The 17,625-nt window shown below is 39.7% G+C and overlaps 1 protein-coding gene across 2 annotated transcripts in view; it reads left to right on the top strand.

Annotated features, from left to right (window-relative positions):
* The window catches only part of EPB41L4A (erythrocyte membrane protein band 4.1 like 4A), a 251,943-nt gene that overhangs the window by 136,837 nt on the left and 97,481 nt on the right, over nucleotides 1-17,625 (top strand). For both annotated transcript variants that reach the window (XM_082723720.1, XM_082723719.1), the window contains exons 4-9: nucleotides 370-448; nucleotides 9,313-9,410; nucleotides 10,490-10,610; nucleotides 13,321-13,408; nucleotides 16,245-16,333; nucleotides 16,943-17,006. In XM_082723720.1, the coding sequence (XP_082579846.1) occupies nucleotides 370-448; nucleotides 9,313-9,410; nucleotides 10,490-10,610; nucleotides 13,321-13,408; nucleotides 16,245-16,333; nucleotides 16,943-17,006 (539 nt within the window). The remainder of the gene's footprint in view (nucleotides 1-369; nucleotides 449-9,312; nucleotides 9,411-10,489; nucleotides 10,611-13,320; nucleotides 13,409-16,244; nucleotides 16,334-16,942; nucleotides 17,007-17,625) is intronic.

Below are 17,625 nucleotides of genomic sequence, written 5' to 3'. Positions count from 1 at the left end.
GTTTATCCTCACCAACACTTTTGTCTTACTGCTAATAGCCATTCGTAAAGGTGTCAAGTGATACCTCATGGTTTCGATTTGCATTTCCCCGATAATTAGTGTTGAATATCTTTTCATGTGCCCGTTAGACATTTATATGTCTGCTTTGAAAAAATGTGTATTTTAGTCCTTTGTCCATTTTTAAATTGGGTTGTTTGTTTTATGATGTTGAGTTGTAGAAGTTCCTCATATATTTGGGATATTAACCTCTTATCCAATATATAGTTTACAGATATTTTTGGTGAGTGTAATTTTTAATAATTGTATAATATTACACTTCTACTTTGACTAATTTATAACATGAAATTTAATTTCTATTTCTTATTTTAGCTGGACCTCCATATACTTTATATTTTGGTATTAAATTCTATGCTGAAGATCCATGTAAGCTTAAAGAAGAAATAACCAGGTATAGTATTGACTTTGCTTTAGAACAATACATGTATGCATATACATATTTAATACAAATTGGAGTCAAACATTTAGATGGGTGTCTACCTTGTTTTGTAATGCATCTCCACTGAGAGTTAAATTTAAGCTAGCGTTGCATGAGGCAGATCAGTGTCTGATGATAGATGTGTGTGAACAATGGCATGAACACAGGTGACATGATGATAGATTTTGCATCTGCTATGAGGGGGTATTTCTGTATCATTATTGTGAAGGCTGCATTCAGCTTTTGTAGTCATGCGAAAGTAGCCATTTGAACTGCGTAAAAGAAGGATATTTTAATGCTTGGTTTACATACGTAAATGCCAATTTGAAGAGCCAGTTACTACTCTTTAATTGGTTGTAGCTTAAATATCAGTTGTCCAGAGCTTTCATTCACCTCTATAGGAAATGAAAAGATACTTGCTACTAGTGTAAGGGAGAGAAAAACAACAACTACAACAACCTTTTTTCAGTGTATTCCTTTACCTTTGTCATCAAGTACTTTATTTCATTTAAGACGCAGTTTCCATTTGGTGTTGGTTATATTGTTAAGAGAGTCCACGTCTACATTTGCAAGTGGCTTTACAGAGCAGGCAGCAGTGTTAGGTTTTCACTTAATTCCACTGGTGACCTGTCAGCACGTGGGAACAAACACAAGCATTTTCTCTGACTCAACTCGAAGTGGTCAGTTTTCCAAGTGAGCTCCTATCATTGGCTCAAGTAAAGCCAAATGCATTATTCCAAGCATTGGGAATCATGTCTTTGATAACTAAGGCAGTCTCTGGTTTTGTTCCTGTTGTATTCTTTCATCTTTTTCCTTTGACTCTTTTGTCTCAATTCCGGATTGCACAGAGAAGGGTGAGGAAAGAGGAGGCTAAGTGAGCCTTCCCTGTTCCTCTCGGGAGTGTGATAATTAGGCCTCACTTTGAGAACCAGGCTGCGCTGCATTCCCATTTTCCATCGCCAGCCACCTCAGTACTGACAACTTTAAAAAGGGGGCTGTCCTGGGAGGCTTCCTAGGAGCACACCTCTATGGGGGAAAGGCCATTGTGTTGGGAAGAGGTTAAGGAGAGTGATCATATTTACATTAGAGCTTCATGAATAGTCTTTTCGGTAGAGGGGTTTCTGAATTGTGGGCTCATGGGGAAACTGAGTCTACGTGGTTCAAAAAAGCCCTCTGTAGCTGTAACACATTAGGAAATTGCAAGGAAATAACATTTTATGAAAATACAAGGAAAGTTTCATTTTGAGGTTGTCAGTAGCCTGCGTTTCTTACATTCCTTAGCTATAAATGCGGAGATACACCTGTCCCATCAGATTTTGTAAGGACTGAAGGGTGTGCTACTAATGTCAACCTTGTGTCGCCTTTGGTTTTGGGTCAGGAGTGCTTGATAATATTTTGTCCTCTCTTTGCTCGGGCAGTTCAGCAGAGTTACATCTTAAATGAGGGTTAGGTTCCAAATGACACACAGTTTACTCTTAGTAGGGTGGGAAATGAGTGTTTTATGATGCATTATTTTAAATCTGTTCACAAAATATTAATGAGCAGAAATTTCCCATCAGAACCTACTACCAGCTCCTTAACACTCCTTAACCTTAACACTTAACAGAATGCACAGATATGTGTGTGATGTACAACCCGAGAGCATATTTGTTGTAACCTGCTTTTCCTCAAATATTAGACCAAATCATGTAGTTAAGAACCAGATTACATTGTTGACTTCCATCTGGTGGCCATGATCTGTAATCAATTATTTTTGTGGTCCAAAACATATAGTTGAGTATAGGTAAGTTAAAATGTCCGTTTGATATGATATCACTGAATAGTTACTTTTGGTGTATTCTGAAGGTAAAGTCATTAATTTGCTTGCATATGTTAATTTAAATGGGTAGGCATAATGAACCTCAGAGAGGGAGCCAGTTACATGAGATTATTTTGACAAAAGCAGATACTAAAACCCAAACCCCAAACCTCCCAGCATATGCTTTTAAAGGAAAAATATACTTAGGCCAGCATTTGCAAGTTGAACATTTATCTGGCTTCAGTTCTTTGGAAAATTGTCCTAGCCTGTTCTGTATTGGTTCTTGGGTGGTTCATAAGTTTTAATATGAAAAATAATGCTATAGTAAACAGGCTTATGACTGTTCTTCCATATATGTAGGCTTTGGGGGGTTTTTTGATAATCATACCATTTCTTACCTATTGTGCAGACCTCTTTCACTGTCTAACCAATCTGTTTTACTCCTGTGTGGTACTCCTTAACTTACTTAACCATGCCCTTGGGGATGGCTTTCTAGTTTGTTTCTTTTTTTAAAACTACAAATAAAGCTAGCATTGAATCTTCTCAATCAGACAGATGCAGCATTCCAGAAAAGTGTTTATTCAGGAAAAAATACTAAAGGTGAATGCGATACACAGGAAAATAAGGTTCCAGACCCTGAGAAAATGGAAGTGAATAGAATCATATCAACTTAGAGTAGTTGCTAAGTACTCTAAAAAGTTGTCTGAAATGAACAAAATTGGGAGACTGTGAGGAAGACTCCTCATTTAGAATTCATGTACCCTGACCTGTACCTTTTACAGAACATTCCTAATGTTACCACTAGCTTCCTTGTAAACATTTTTAAGATAGGAAACCTTATTGCCTAGCAAACTGATAGGAAATTCAGTGAGAAATCCCTATAGCTTTTCTCACTGGCACCAGATGTTCTTTCTGGTAGAATAAATCTAATGTCTCTTCTCCTTCCAGCCCTCTATTCTGCTTCACTTATAGCTCTGTATTCTCTGCACTGTTGATAAGCATAGCACACATACTTTTAAGAAGACAGGCTTTGGAGGGGTGCCTGGGTGGCTCAGTCAGTTAAGCATTCCACTTTTGATTTTGGCTCAGGTCATGATCTCAGGGTCCTGAGATTGAGCCCTGTTTCTGGACTCCCCACTCAGCAGAAGTGTGTTTGTCTCCCTCTCCTTCTGCTCCTTCCCCTGTTTATGCTCTCTCTCTCTCTCTGAAAAATAATGATAAGTATTTCATATTTTCAAATTACTGATACAAAAATAAGGGAGGAAAAGACCTGTGATGGGTCTTCCAGTTTAAAGTCAATCCACAAATCACAACTTTCTGGGTGTAGTTGTTCATTTAATTATGACTGTCCTCCTATGACTGTCCTTTTGCCTACATTTCTTGAATTTGTTCTTAAGGACAGAATTCACTCGCCTGCCTTCATTTAATAACCACATGAAGCATTGCCTTCCTGTGGTCGCAGTACTAAGGTGACCAAAGAGGATTTCAGTCTTCCAGAAAGGAAGGATAGAGGGACTGCCCATTCTGTGGACACTGTCCTATCTGTGATGTCATTGAAATCTTTCTGAATTTCTAAGGGTCTAAGAGCACTTTTTAAAAAAAGAATATTCCAAATGACATGTTCATAATGGATTCTTTTTAGTTTCTAAAAGATACCTTAAAAATGGGTATTTGCTTTTTATTTTGTTTTGTAATGTTTTATAGTTTTTTTTTTTTTTTTGGCGGTGGGGGGGTGGGGGACTGACCTTAAGCTTATCAATTATTTTTAAAATCTTATTATTTTAATAAGGCAATCCCTGTTTTTCATTTTGCAAAGATTAGCTTGTTTTAGCTTCTTTACCAGCTGATTGACCTGCTGTTCCAAGTTTACGTCCAGAGTTCCTGTCTCCTGTCAGTGAAGAGCATATGGTTCTCAGTACAGTAGAGTTGGGACAAGGGTCACATTCCAGTGTAGATGTAAGAGAAATTTGTGAACTTTAGAGGACTATCCAAATGGAAGGTGATATTACTGCTATTTGTTCCTCTATTTTAATCATTCGTTTTAAGTTGTTGAGGTGAGAGTGTCTTTCCTGGTTTTGTCACATTTTCTTGAAAATTCATGTGTGCTTCCTCTACTGTTTTTCTCCTTAAGCCATATACACCATTTCCCTCTGTCCCTGACATTTAAGCCTTGTTTAAAAGGCTGGGCTCCTGTCATGTGCAAGGCTCCCTCTGTGTAGGAGGCAGAAAACAATCCTGCCTTCCGTGAAGGCAGCTACTCTCCCCTCAGCTGCTTCACTGTCAAATTCAGCCAGCACTGATGTCAGACTTCTGCTTGTCCCCACCGTGCTCAGTTTCCTCACCAGGGTCTCAGTCACTGGCAGGTACATTTTAGGTGTATTGGTGGAAGCATGTCTTTGGCCTCTGAGTCTCAGCGAACCTTCTTTTTGGGTTCCAGAAAGAATGGGGTCTCTCTGCCCCGTCCTTAAGCTAACCTCCCTTGCCATTCTTCTTGCCTCTGATACTTGTTAAATTGTTAATGGTGTTCAACAGCCTGTACATGCTTGGTGTCAACTCAGCCCTTTTCAGTGAACATCAGCTAAACAGAAAACTGTGAAGCCAATATGTCAAGCCCTTAACTTGTATTGTACTGGTTGTAGTGTTGTGGTAAGTGTGGATAGGGTGGAAGATCCAGCTTTTTTTTTTTTTTTTTAAGATTTTATTTATTTATTTGACAGACAGAGATCACAAGTAGGCAGAGAGGCAGGCAGAGAGAGAGGGGGAAGCAGGCTCCCTGCTGAGCAGAGAGCCCGATGTGGGGCTCCATCCCAGGACCCTGAGATCATGACCTGAGCTGAAGGCAGAGGCTTTAAGCCACTGAGCCCCCCAGGCGCCCCAAGATTCAGCTCTTTTACCCCAGGGCTCATGATCCTAGCTTGGGAGACAGTGCGTATACACCAGAATATTAATTTACATACAGAGGTGCCTAGGGGTGCCTGGGTTACTCGGTTAAGTATCTGACTCTCTCTTTTTAAAAATTTTTTTTTTTTTAAGATTTTCTTTATTTATTTGGGATTAGCACACTCCCCACGGAGCTGGGAGCCCAATGTGGGACTTGATCCAGGGGCTCTGGGACCATGACCTGAGCCAAAGGCAGTCGCTGAACCAACTGAGCCATCTAGGCACCCAAGCATCTGATTCTCAATTTCAGTTCAGGTCATGATCTCATCGTTGTGAAATCCAGTCCCACATGGGGCTCCATGCTGGGTGTGGACTCTACTTAAGATCCTTTCTCTGCCTCTGTCCCCCCCACCACTCATATGCTTGTGCTCTCTCTCTTAAAAAAAAAGAAAAGATAAATAATACTTTATGATGCCTCGGTTTTGTACCAGATGAGTCTGGAAAGCTTCCTTATTAAGTGGATCATCTTTAGTGAGCATTTTTTTTTTATGCAGTAGGGTTACAATATAACCAGGGTCACACTGTAATTGATCGTCCAAACTCTGACGCTTTGGAGAATGACAAGGAGAGTTGTTAATTGTTAGGTATGTATAATAGTAATAAATAAGAACTGTCCTAGGCAAACTGGGATGTAGGTTCCTCCTAATTAAAACCAGAGGTAAACAAGGACTCAAGCATCCAATCATGGCCTTAATCAGAGTGACAGAGGGAAAGCCCAACAACTCTAAATCTGTAATTTAAATAAAATGCTAGATTGTACCCTAAGTCACATAAAATAGACAAAATAAGTTACATCCTGTTAGTTAAAAATAGTCCCTGACATAATGATAAAGTATTTGTTTAGCATATGAAAATATAATTTTATTATATCATAAATTTGTCATATAAAAAAACTAATATGATGCTTGCTGTGATAAAATTAATCAAATTCTTAATTTAAAATACTGTACTTATCTTGATTTTAGTGGGTTTTTTTTTAATGTGATGACTTAAAGATCTGTGGTATCTTTAAAAGATATGCTATCCAGGGAACTTTGAACAGATTCCTTTTTTCTTTCTCTTTGTGAATTTCTCAAAAACGGCAAAGAATGTTAAGTTTTTTCCATTTTAGCCATCTCTCTCCTTGCTCATTTGTATATCCATCCAAGACAACAACTATTTATTGAGCAGTTACTATGTGCCAGACCTATATACTGAGATTATAGTCCCTGATGGGATAGGGTCCCTGTTTCTTTGTATCTGTTTGTCTTTCTCTGTTTCAGCTCTATCTTTGTTTTTTCATCTCCCTCTGATTTTTTTTTTCCTTTGCCTTTGAAGCAAACTCTTGTGGGATTATGTCCCTCTGTTTCTGTGTTTGGCAAGCGATTTGACTGTTCAGTCAGATGTTATAAAAGTCTTAATAGAGCAAGACAAATATGCATCTGTGACCCATTTCCTTAAAAAAAAAAAATACACTTCAGGAAAAGAAATTCTAGGTTAACAATAGAGAAAGAGAATGTAGCTAAATGGAAGTTTCCAGCAAGCATTAGTAATTCTAGCAAAACGTCTGTTCAGTTTATAAGCTTTTGCATTTACAATTCTGCTAATAATGCTTTGCTTTACTCTGCTTTTCTCCTCTTCAAGAGGAGGACAGATGATTATAACAAAGTGGATTTGATATCCAAGATGAGCATTCAGGGCATGGTGAGTAGTTAAGCAGGTTACTAGAAAAGTGAATGCAAGTTAGGGAGTGGGGGTGGTCATTGGTTAATGACAAGAGATTTGGCTCAAGAAGCAAAAGTCTTATAAGCCTTTTCCTTTTTCTCTCCCCCTCCCCGCCCCCGTCCACCCCCTGCTGTTTGTAGTTTGTTTTACCCTTGGTGCACAGGGTTATAAGGTGTCAGGAAGGCTTGAATGTGATTTGGAGAGTAGAGAGTGGGGTTCTCTCAACTTACTTTTTGGTGTTTTGCCATAAAAGAACCCAGCTCTTCCTGCTTGCTGCAGCCTGCCTTGTCTGTGGGGAAGGAAGGGAGGGGCTCTGATCTGCCTAGCATCTCCTGAAGCCTGGGGGCTGCTGGTGGCTTTGCCAGGCTGGTCACCCGGTGGCTTCCTCATGGCTTCCAGAGCCAAGTCCCAGGTGATGCTGCTGCTGGAGGCTTGGGGGATATTCTGAGCATCTCGGGAACTCCAGAAGCATAGCCATGAATGGGAGAGTAGACTTCCCTTGAAAGCAGCTTGTCCACCAGTGACCCTGGCTGGCGGGGGGGAAGAGCAGGGTGGTGAGGGATGGATTGCCCAGAATGCCCTGCACTTCCACAGGGGCTGTTACTGGAAGAGGAACCCCAGTGGCACTGGTGATAGTTGCAGGTGGGTATGAGCAAGTGAGCCGCAGAAGGGGAAGGCTGCCGTTCTGTTGGGCTGTAGCTTGTGGGCTGGAGGAAACCTGGATGGCGACCCCTCAGGGGCCTCTGTGCGAGTGGCTGGTGGTGGGACAGGGATGCTAGGCCATGGACCCCATTTGCAGAGGAAGCTAGGGAAGCCTGCCACTCCGTAACTGAGCTGTGGACATCACAAGATCTCTTAAGGATCTGAACTTTATCCTGCAAGTGAAGTTTGTTAAGGTTTTGTCTGTTTGTTAAGGGAGTGATGTAATCCTGTTTTTCTCTCAAGAATTTTGTTTAGTTCTCAGGAAGGTTGGTGGGAAGGGAGATAATATGAAAGAGGGCAGAGCACTGAAGGTTTTAGAAATTTGGGGGATAGTGACCTAGGCTAGGAGATGGAGAGCAGTGTGCCTATTCCAGAAGACAGCAGACTCTGTGACTGGATGTGGTGCCAGGGATTACCCCTGATGGTTAGGTTTCTCTCACTTGGCTATCTGGAGGCTATGGTGCTATTTACTGAAACGGGCAGTGAGGAAACACAGGGTGTTATGCAGATTCTCTCTTAAGCTTGTGGATATAATTAAACTTGGTATCAGTCTTCTAGAAATAGTAATAACAAGTAGCATCTAACATTTGGATTCCCTTACTATGGGCCTTGGTTGTAAGCATTCAGAGAAGAAAAGCTTATCACAGCTGATTTTTATAATTTATTTCCGTTGTCTTTCTTCTGTCCTTCCCAATGACAACATGAGTTGGCATCCAAAGAAACAGAAACCACAGTGACAGCCTGGTGCGTGCGTGTGTGCGCGTGTTTGTGTGTGTATGTGTGTGTATGTGTGTAGGTGGGTGATGGCAGCCAAGAACAGTGTTGATGGTTCATTGTGTTGGTTTATAAACCCCTGGCACAGGCTGAAAGACTGAATGGGGTTGGGGGAGTGGAAGCTAGCCAAAGTTGCCTAGCATCCTGATTAAGAGGTTCTAGGGTCAGACTGCCTGCGTTCCAGTTCTGGCTCTGCTACTTAACTAGTTGTGATGTCTTGGACATGTTACTTCATCTCGTTGTGTCTGTTAAAGTCTTCATTCTGCAAAACAGAGATGGTAATAGTACTGACTTAAAGTCTTAAGTAAGTTATTGTATGTAAGACCCTTGGAATGAGTTATTATATTTACAGTGTTTAGAGCAGTGGTTGGTGCTTTTGTAACAGGGTTTTTTTTTAGGCAAATAGAATGAGCAAAGCCATGGATAATGGGCATAAGAATTGATGGAATTGCACTATAATAACTTTTTGTCCTGTAATCCATGAGTTTAGACCCTGTAGGTAACACATTATAGAGCATTAGGTCCTTACAATTTGTTTCTCCCAGTAAGGCTGGGTCATAGTAGGTGTGGCAGTGCAATAATGAGCATCTTGAGAATAGCTTCTGTGTAACCTCCACATTAACCTTATGAGGAGAGTTCTGCAGGTGAGGAGATGTGCTGTTGGAGAGGGTCAGCAGCTGCCCAGGTGAGTACCAGAGCTGGGATGCAGGCCAGCCAGTCTACCTTGAGAGCCTGCGCTTTTTGGCCACGATCCTGTATTGCTTATGTAGAGTGTGTTTAAAGAGGTCCTGTTCACTCAACAGTCTCCTCACCACAGAACAGAAGTGGCTTTATTTTCATTACATTGGTTGTTGCCGTGATTATCAGAGTCTAGGTGGTATAAGATACCATGAATCTCTTTTTTCCATTTCTCTTGTAGGTATCAGTTTTTCTTGCAGGTGAAGCAAGACGTCCTTCAGGGCCGGCTGCCTTGCCCTGTCAACATTGCTGCTCAGCTGGGAGCTTATGCCATCCAATGTAGGTTCCATTGCAGCCAACCGAGAAAAAATTTGAATTTTTCTTTTTAAGCAAGTTTATGTACTAAAATTCTTCTTAGAAAATGACATTTTCCTAAACAAAATTTTAGTCAGAATTCAGGTTTTAATCCGTGTCCTTTCAGAAGAGGTAAAAATAAAGCCAGTTATGTATCCTTTGTAATAGGTCACTTCAGAGTTTTAGTCACAGGAATGGCATTGATTCTTGATGAAGCGGAATCTGAAAATCCCTTCCATTCTACATCCCACCTAGTTTGTTGATCGCCCAAACTGTGATTGTCTCAGAGATCATATTGTTTTCGGGCAACTGCTGTGAAGACTCCCTGTGGTCAGATGACAACACCAGCTCAGGGTGTCGCCCTGGTTGTGCCTCATCTTTTGGCATCAATATGGCAGCCACGTGGGGCAACTCCAGGTTGCATTGTCATTTTGGAGGCTGAGGATGTTTTCAATTTCTAAGTGGAAATACTGAGCCCTTTCTAAGAATCAAGCTAGGTATGGGGACAATGAGACAGTGTATTCCTTGCCTTTGTAGCACTTGGAGATCAGGAATAGTCTAGAAAAAATGTCCTAGGAAAAATGTCACATAGATGAATTGGGTTGGGCTTGGAAGGTAGATTAACATAGGGAGGAAAATCTCATTAAATGTAATATAATGAGCTTTCTGGTTTCATTTTGCCTTTTTTTGTGTAAACCAATGTACAACATTGTGTTAAATTTCCATTTGGGGCATCCTGGTTGTTTTTGCCTCTAGCATTTCTAATATATGTACTCTAAATTCTGTTAACAACATTGTTATCTCATATAGTCTGGTAAAGATAATAGAAATGAAAATAATAATTGTAATCTTTCAGAAAGATTATAGAACTTATAGAAATATAGAACTTATATTTTATAATACACTTTATATATGCTAATCAGAGTTGTTTTTTACTAAAATTCGTTATGTATGAATTTATTAACAAGACATTTGAAGAAAATATTTTCGGCATGATAGGAATATTTTGAAATATTTTTAGGACTATTTTTCTAAAATGGAAAAAAATGTAATTTCTTTTGTAGCTGAGCTTGGAGATTACGACCCATATACGCATACTGCAGGCTATGTGTCAGAGTACCGGTTTGTTCCTGATCAGAAGGAGGAACTCGAAGAAGCCATAGAAAGGATTCATAAAACTTTAATGTAAGTGTCCCTTTTTAAAAAAAAAAAATTTAATTTTTTTAATAAACATAGAATGTATTATTAGCCATAAGGGCCCCTTTTTATTGGCTATAATCAATATGCTATCCATGAGATTCCCCAAACTTCATCGTATTAAAGTTTATACTCTTAGACCAACCTCTCCCTATTTCCTCCACCCCCAGTCCCTGGTAACCACCTTTCTACATCTCTTTTTCTATGAGTTGGCTTTTTTAGATTCCCCCTCAGTGTTTTAGATTTCCCCTCCCCCTAGTGTTTCTCTCTCTCTGTCTTCTTTTTTTTTAATTAATTAATTTATTTAACAGACAGAGATCACAAGTAGGCAGAGAAGCAGGCAGAGAGAGAGGAGGAAGCAGGCTCCCTGTTGAGCAGAGAGCCCAGTGCGGGGCTTGATCCCAGGATCCTGGGATCATGACCTGAGCCGAAGGCAGAGGCTTTAACCCACTGAGCCACCCAGGCGCCCCTCTCTCTCTCTTATTGCACTTAGGGTAATGCCCTCAAGGACCATCAATATACTGGAGAGTCGTTAAGAAAGTAGACCTTAAATGATCTCACCACAGGAAAGAAATGGTAATTATGTGACAGAGTGAAGGTGTTAGCTAACCCTGTGGTGGTAGTCATCTTACAGTACAGAAGTGTATTGAATAAACACATTGTATACCTGAAAATTACACAATGTTGTATGTCAGTTACATCTCAAAGCTAGAAAAAAAATCATGTCTTATGTTGCATCCTTCATCAGCTGTCATTTTACGCTGTTGGCAGCCTTCAGAAAAGTTCCTAGAATGATAAAATCTTCACCTGTGCCGTGAACATTCTAGTATTTTTCTTTTAAGTTTTTTTTTCTGCTTATAACACTAAAATGCTCGTAGAAAACCCAAACAATTTAAAAAATGGAAAGGAGAGAATAAATCCCAGTGCCTAAAGTCGACATATTTTTGATGAATGGCCTTTCAGACCCCTTTCTATGCATAAGTTCCCATAGAGAAAATTTATTTTGTATAGATTCTTGTATGTATTATTTTACATAAATGAAATCATTCTGTATATATTGTATTTTGCAGTTTTCTATTTTTTCAGTCACCAGCACCTTGTGAAATTTATTCTTCCAGCTATAAATATATTTTATAACCACAGAGACCTTAATGTATTCGGGGATTTGGTCTGTTTTAAATATGCAAATTCTTCACAGTTATAAGCAAAGTCCTATTCAGTCTATAGCAGTGAATGTGGAAATCACAATGATACCAGTGTGGAGCCTTGGATGGGTGTTATATTAACACCACATGCACTTCTGAGAATATACACACTCCCCTAGTAGGATTTTCAATTAATGGCCTACAGCATTGAAGTTATAATTTAATTACAGTTATTTTGGTTAAATCCTCTATAATGATTAACTTTGCTTTATTGCCTCTTATGTAACATTCCCTCTTGAATTTGCTTAGTTTCAGATCTATTATAATTAAGGAAAAAAATGTAGAATTAATCTGATCAACAAAAAATGTTTGCCTAAAGGATCTGTTTCAGTGAGTAGCAGCAGAAGTCAATTGCTGAATTGCAGTCAGAGAAACCAGGCTTTCTGTCTTGTGTAAGCGTGCACCCGAATGCTCTCCAGGCTGATTATAGAGCCCTTCAATTTTAAGGTTTTCCTGAAGTGGATGCTAAGAGAGTGCCGGTTATAACATTATGAAGGGCAATGTGTTTGGCACATTCTGAGAATACTAATTCTGGGAGTTTGAGAGTACAGTTGTATTTCTGAAATTATCAAGGAGCCTTGTGTACTTAATGTAATGGTGTTGACAGTGTGACTATTATGTTACAGAGAATAAAGCTTGATCAAGATTTGGTAGCTTTCTTGTGTCTAATTTGTAATGAACATTCTTCATAGATTTCAAAATTATGGTGTATGGCTGGGTTTTCCAGGGTACCATGGCAAAAACATGGGATGCAGCAAAGCAGGATTAAGTAATTAAAAAAAAATTCATAGCTTCTTTTGTTAACAAATAAAAAAAACTCTGTCTTTCTCTGTTACACACATACGCACAACATGTATACATGCACAGTTCCACTTATCTGTGGAGAACCCTGGGAGATGCTCACACTTGTTAGGCATGAATACCGTTTATGTACATTATCACCAATGAAGACTTTGGGATGATTTCTATACTTTGTAGTAAGAAAATGGTTAAGTATTTTTATTATTGATAAATACTAACATATTTTTAAACTACATATGTCCTCTTGAGACCCCAGCAAGGTGTAGGGGAGCCCGTTCTCTTCTCCCTACCCACTACAACTCTTACTCCTTCTTCTCCTGATGGAGAACTGCTGGTGTGTTCAGACATTTTATTCTTTGTAAAGGATGTACTTCTTAATTCAAGTGCTTCTATTCTCAGTCTCTTTGGGTGGTTTCTGAAATGGAATTTTTAATATATGCTGGGACACTGGGATTGGCTATACTGAGCAAAAACAGGTTTGGTAAATGAAATTAACTTAATACAAGTATCACCTCAGAGTGTAACGTTTTGTCACCATGAAGGCAAGGGACTTCTTGAAATACAAAGACTTAAGTTTGCATTAGCATGAAGAATTATTTATATTTCCAGTGAATAGAGTGAAGACGGCTTACATTCCCTACAAGTGCAGTACCTATTAGTAAAGTAAGGCTTTTTGTTTTTATGCTGTGTAGGGGTCAGGCTCCTTCTGAAGCAGAGCTGAATTACTTGAGGACTGCCAAATCCCTGGAGATGTATGGCGTTGACCTCCATCCTGTCTATGTGAGTAACATTTAATTAACACAAGATATTTTAAGCTGATGACATTTTTCCTAAAAAGTCACTAAAACTCCCAGAGGAAAGCTGCAGTCCCGTTGTTTAGCAAGCAGATGATACTTTTTCATCTGTGTTTTTCGAACACAAAGAATCTCTTGCATGGATTCAACCCTAATGAGTTTTGCTTAAAAGTCTGTGATTATGTTTCCATGTGTAGAAAACAATTAACTGGGCTTGAAAACACAATCTGGATAAAAGCTCCATAGGGCTTAGCTAAACGTCAAAACCATTTAAAATTGGTCTGTAATTGATTGTATTAGACAGAGAACAGGAGGATCTTCCAAAAATAGATTTTATGGCTGAAAAACATTCATGAAATCACATTCCAGAAAAGTAGGCTTTGGGCACTGGTACAGGTGTGGCTGTCGGTGGTTGTGTGTGGGATGTACAGGTTCTTAAACAGTAGGGGTGCTTCCTAGTATGGTTATTGCCATTGCAGTAATAGAAAGATTTTCGCAGATTTTCTTTATCCGCGGATAAAAACTTGCCGAATATAATCAGTGAACGGTTAAACTGAGTCTGTGTTGAGTGTTCTGGATCCATGTCTTAACCTTGATGTCACTTCTCTCAATTGATAATTCTTTGCCAGTGAGGTTGAAGTGTCACTGCCTTTCATTTTATTTTATTTTTTTAAAGATTTTATTTATTTATTTGACAGACAGAAATCACAATTAGGCAGAGAGCCAGGCACAGAAAGAAGGGGAGGCAGGCTCCCTGCTGAGCAAAGAGCCCGATGCAGGGCTCGATCCCAGGACTCCGGGGATCGTGACCTGAGCTTAAGGCAGGGCTTTAACCCACTGAGCCACCCAGGCGCCGCTGCCTTTCATTTTTTAAGAGTTTAATTAGCAATAGTCAAATTTGATGATCTGAGAGAACAAGCCAGGTGCCTTATTCTTTACCCAAAAAGAGTTGCTCGAGATGATGTATAGACAATGTCAATTAAATTATAGAATGTAGGGCGCCTGGGTGGCTCAGTGGGTTAAAGCCTCTGCCTTCGGCTCAGGTCATGATCCCAGGGTTCTGGGATCGAGCCCCACATCGGGCTCTCTGCTCAGCAGGGAGCCTGCTTCCTCCTCTCTCTCTCTCTCTCTCTCTGCCTATTTGTGATCTCTGTTTGTCAAATAAAACAAAAAAATCTTTTAAAAAAATAAAAAATAAAAAAATAAGAAAAAATTATAGAATGTAATTTTTAAGGAGCCCTGATAAAACTTACCATAATGCAAATAACTCATTTATACATTCATTTCTCAGTCTGTCTTTTGCACATCAGAGTTTCCTGAAACAAAAAAGTCATCTCATTATTTGTAAAGGGTAAGAAGCATCCCTGGGCATACTCTTAGTATGGCAATAAAAGTTACATGTTTTGGGGGAATTAGTAGTTCGTGGATATTTTAGCGTTTGATCTCATTACATCATTAAATGCTCTATATTCCTGTCATTTGGGAACATCTCTAAAACCTTATGGAATAGTTACTATTTTCCTTCTAGCCACATTAATCTTCTCAGGCTTTTAGTTTTTCAAGGCATCTATTTTATAGGAAATGTGTAAAGAGAGAATCTTCTGCAAAATGCTTCTACATTTTTGTAATGTTTATCCTAATTCACACACTTTTGTGGATGGTAGAAATTTATAGCAAATGAACTGGGTTCACTAGAATCTTCCATACATTCCTTTAAGATTGAATTTTTAGAACCGAAAGTATGCAACAGCTGGTATTCTCCCAAAACGTATTAGTTGTCTTACATTCCTTGGGAATGTGACTTTGCAGGCTATTATTTTCCTCTACAGTAGAAATAAAATTCATACATGTGCCTGTCCTTCATACCCATTCTGTTTGTGACTTTTTTGTTTCAGAAACTCATTTTCTTTATTATGATTTATCATTGCCTGGAAATTAAGGGGGCTTCAGTCTTTACCAGAAAAGATGGTATGTTTAACTTTTTTGAGTGGTCTTAAAGTCACAAGCAGAAGTAGGAAGAAGCATGATAGAAACGTCAGAGAGTCCAGATGTGTGCATGAAGGCAGCTACCTGAACTTTCTGGAGAAGGGTGGTGGTAAACTAGCCTTCATCATTATCTTCATCTGAGAATAAGATCAAGATGAGCCCTTGGGAAGGAACTCTTGATAGAAGCCAGTGGTCCGTGGTCCTTGGCTGTGAATCACCTGGAGTATTGTGTTTTTTATACCTGGGCGCCTTCATTATAGATTGTGATTTAACTGGTTTTGGTAGCACCCAAGCTTCAGCATTTTTTTTTTAAGTTTTATTTATTTTTTTGACAGAGAGAGAGATCACAAGTAGGCAGAGAGGCAGGCAGGGGGTGGGGTGGGAAGCAGGCTCCTTGCTGAGCAGAGAGCCTGATGCGGGGCTTGATTCCAGGACCCTGAGATCATGACCTGAGCCGAAGGCAGGGTCTTGACCCACTGAGCCACCCAGGCGCCCCCAAGCTCCAGCATATTAAGCTGCATAGCTGATTCCAGTTCAGTGCAGCCAAAGGTGAATAGCATTGTAGACAGGGTGTGGGCTGAGTTGATCAGGGGTCTGATTGGTAATCAGGTTCTCTGGATGACCTTAATACACTAAGAAAACTTCAGTAAAAACCTGGAAAAAAGAAAAAAACTAATACTATCATCATAGCTTAGCTAGCTTTCTAAGCTGATATTTTTGAAAGACTGGACCCAGTGTTAATGCAACATACCTTGTCTGTTATGGCCAACTACAGTTTGACAAAGGGCTTTGACATGAATAAATTCATAGTTAGAGGTTTATCTTTGTTTTTGCAGGGAGAAAACAAATCTGAGTATTTCTTAGGATTAACTCCAGTTGGTGTTGTTGTCTACAAGAATAAAAAGCAAGTAGGGAAGTATTTCTGGTAAGTATAACTTGAGGACAGAGATGGTATTAAAATTGTACACTGTACATGCTTGACTTATGGGGCTGCTTTGTCAGTGAAAAGAGAACAGGTATGTTTCCAGTGGTTGGTAAATAAATAAGTGAAACTGGGTATAAGTTTTCTCCCAGTGCATCTTAGTATGTATTTTCTTTGTAAATTTTAGGTGCTGTGATTCTGGACTCTCTTATCCATGTAAATCGGGTATAGTGGGGTTTCCTATCCATTTCACTCTGTGCTAGTATCTGTGGGGCTAGGACTCCTCTGATTTCTAATTCTAAATAGGGGAGGCGTTGAGAAAGACTGGGTGCCTATAGCCCTACGCTGCATCTGGGAAGGCAGTACTGGCCAAGGGCCTGGGGATTCCAAGTTGGTCTGCATCTCCTAGAGAAGCACAGGAGAATGAGAATGGAATTTTGTTTCTGGAGGTGTCCAGAGCAAATGACCAGTAGGGAACTCTCAGCAGTTACTGTAGCAGTCTGTAAAGGAGCTGTGATGAGCCAGTCTTTTTCTACTGGAAACTTCTCTGAATTGCTGAAAGATTGATTCTTACAAACTGCACCACTACCACCATCTGCTTTGTTTTTTTAGGCCACGGATTACAAAGGTTCACTTCAAGGAGACACAGTTTGAACTCAGAGTGCTGGGAAAAGATGTAAGTTATTGTTGAGTGCTCAGCTTAACTGAGTTGGAAAGTCTTGTCTGTTCATGGATAACTTAAAAGACGTGAAGGAAAAAATGCTGTGTTTCTCCAGCTGCAGCCGCATGGAACCAGGTTAATTGACTCACGTGCACAACTTCTTCTCAAGGAAGAAAAAGGGAAGTGAGTAGAAATGAATGAGTTGGTTATGGAGAAATGTCATTTTAGTTTTAGCAAAGAGAGGAAAAAACAAAAACAACTTTCTAGGGCACAAGAGAGAATAGTTGGGGATTATCATTATTAGAGTAATTTGCTTAAAAGTACTATCTATGAAGGTAGGATTCATATCCTCAGAAGGGTGTGGGCTGCATATAGGATAAAGTGTGTCCTAATTTTGTCCCAAAGTAAATTAAACGACCTGTAGGGAGTCACACTTCTGTTTTCTCCCTACTTGGGTATGGTAGATAAACTGGAGGAGAAATTCTGGAGGCTCCAAAGGACCGTGTAAAGCAAAAATATTGACCTTCTCCCTACAACTTGACAGTGTCCTCCAGGATTGTTTGGGTAACGGGCACAGTATTTGTTGGAGCCTAGAGGTGCCTTCATGCCTTGACAGGTGGCTTTTAGGAAACCA

The sequence above is a fragment of the Mustela nivalis genome (genome assembly GCF_964662115.1).
Source record: "Mustela nivalis genome assembly, chromosome: 3".
NCBI lineage: Eukaryota > Metazoa > Chordata > Mammalia > Carnivora > Mustelidae > Mustela > Mustela nivalis.
Note: the sequence above shows the minus strand (reverse complement) of the source record. Positions and strands in the feature narration are given on the sequence as shown.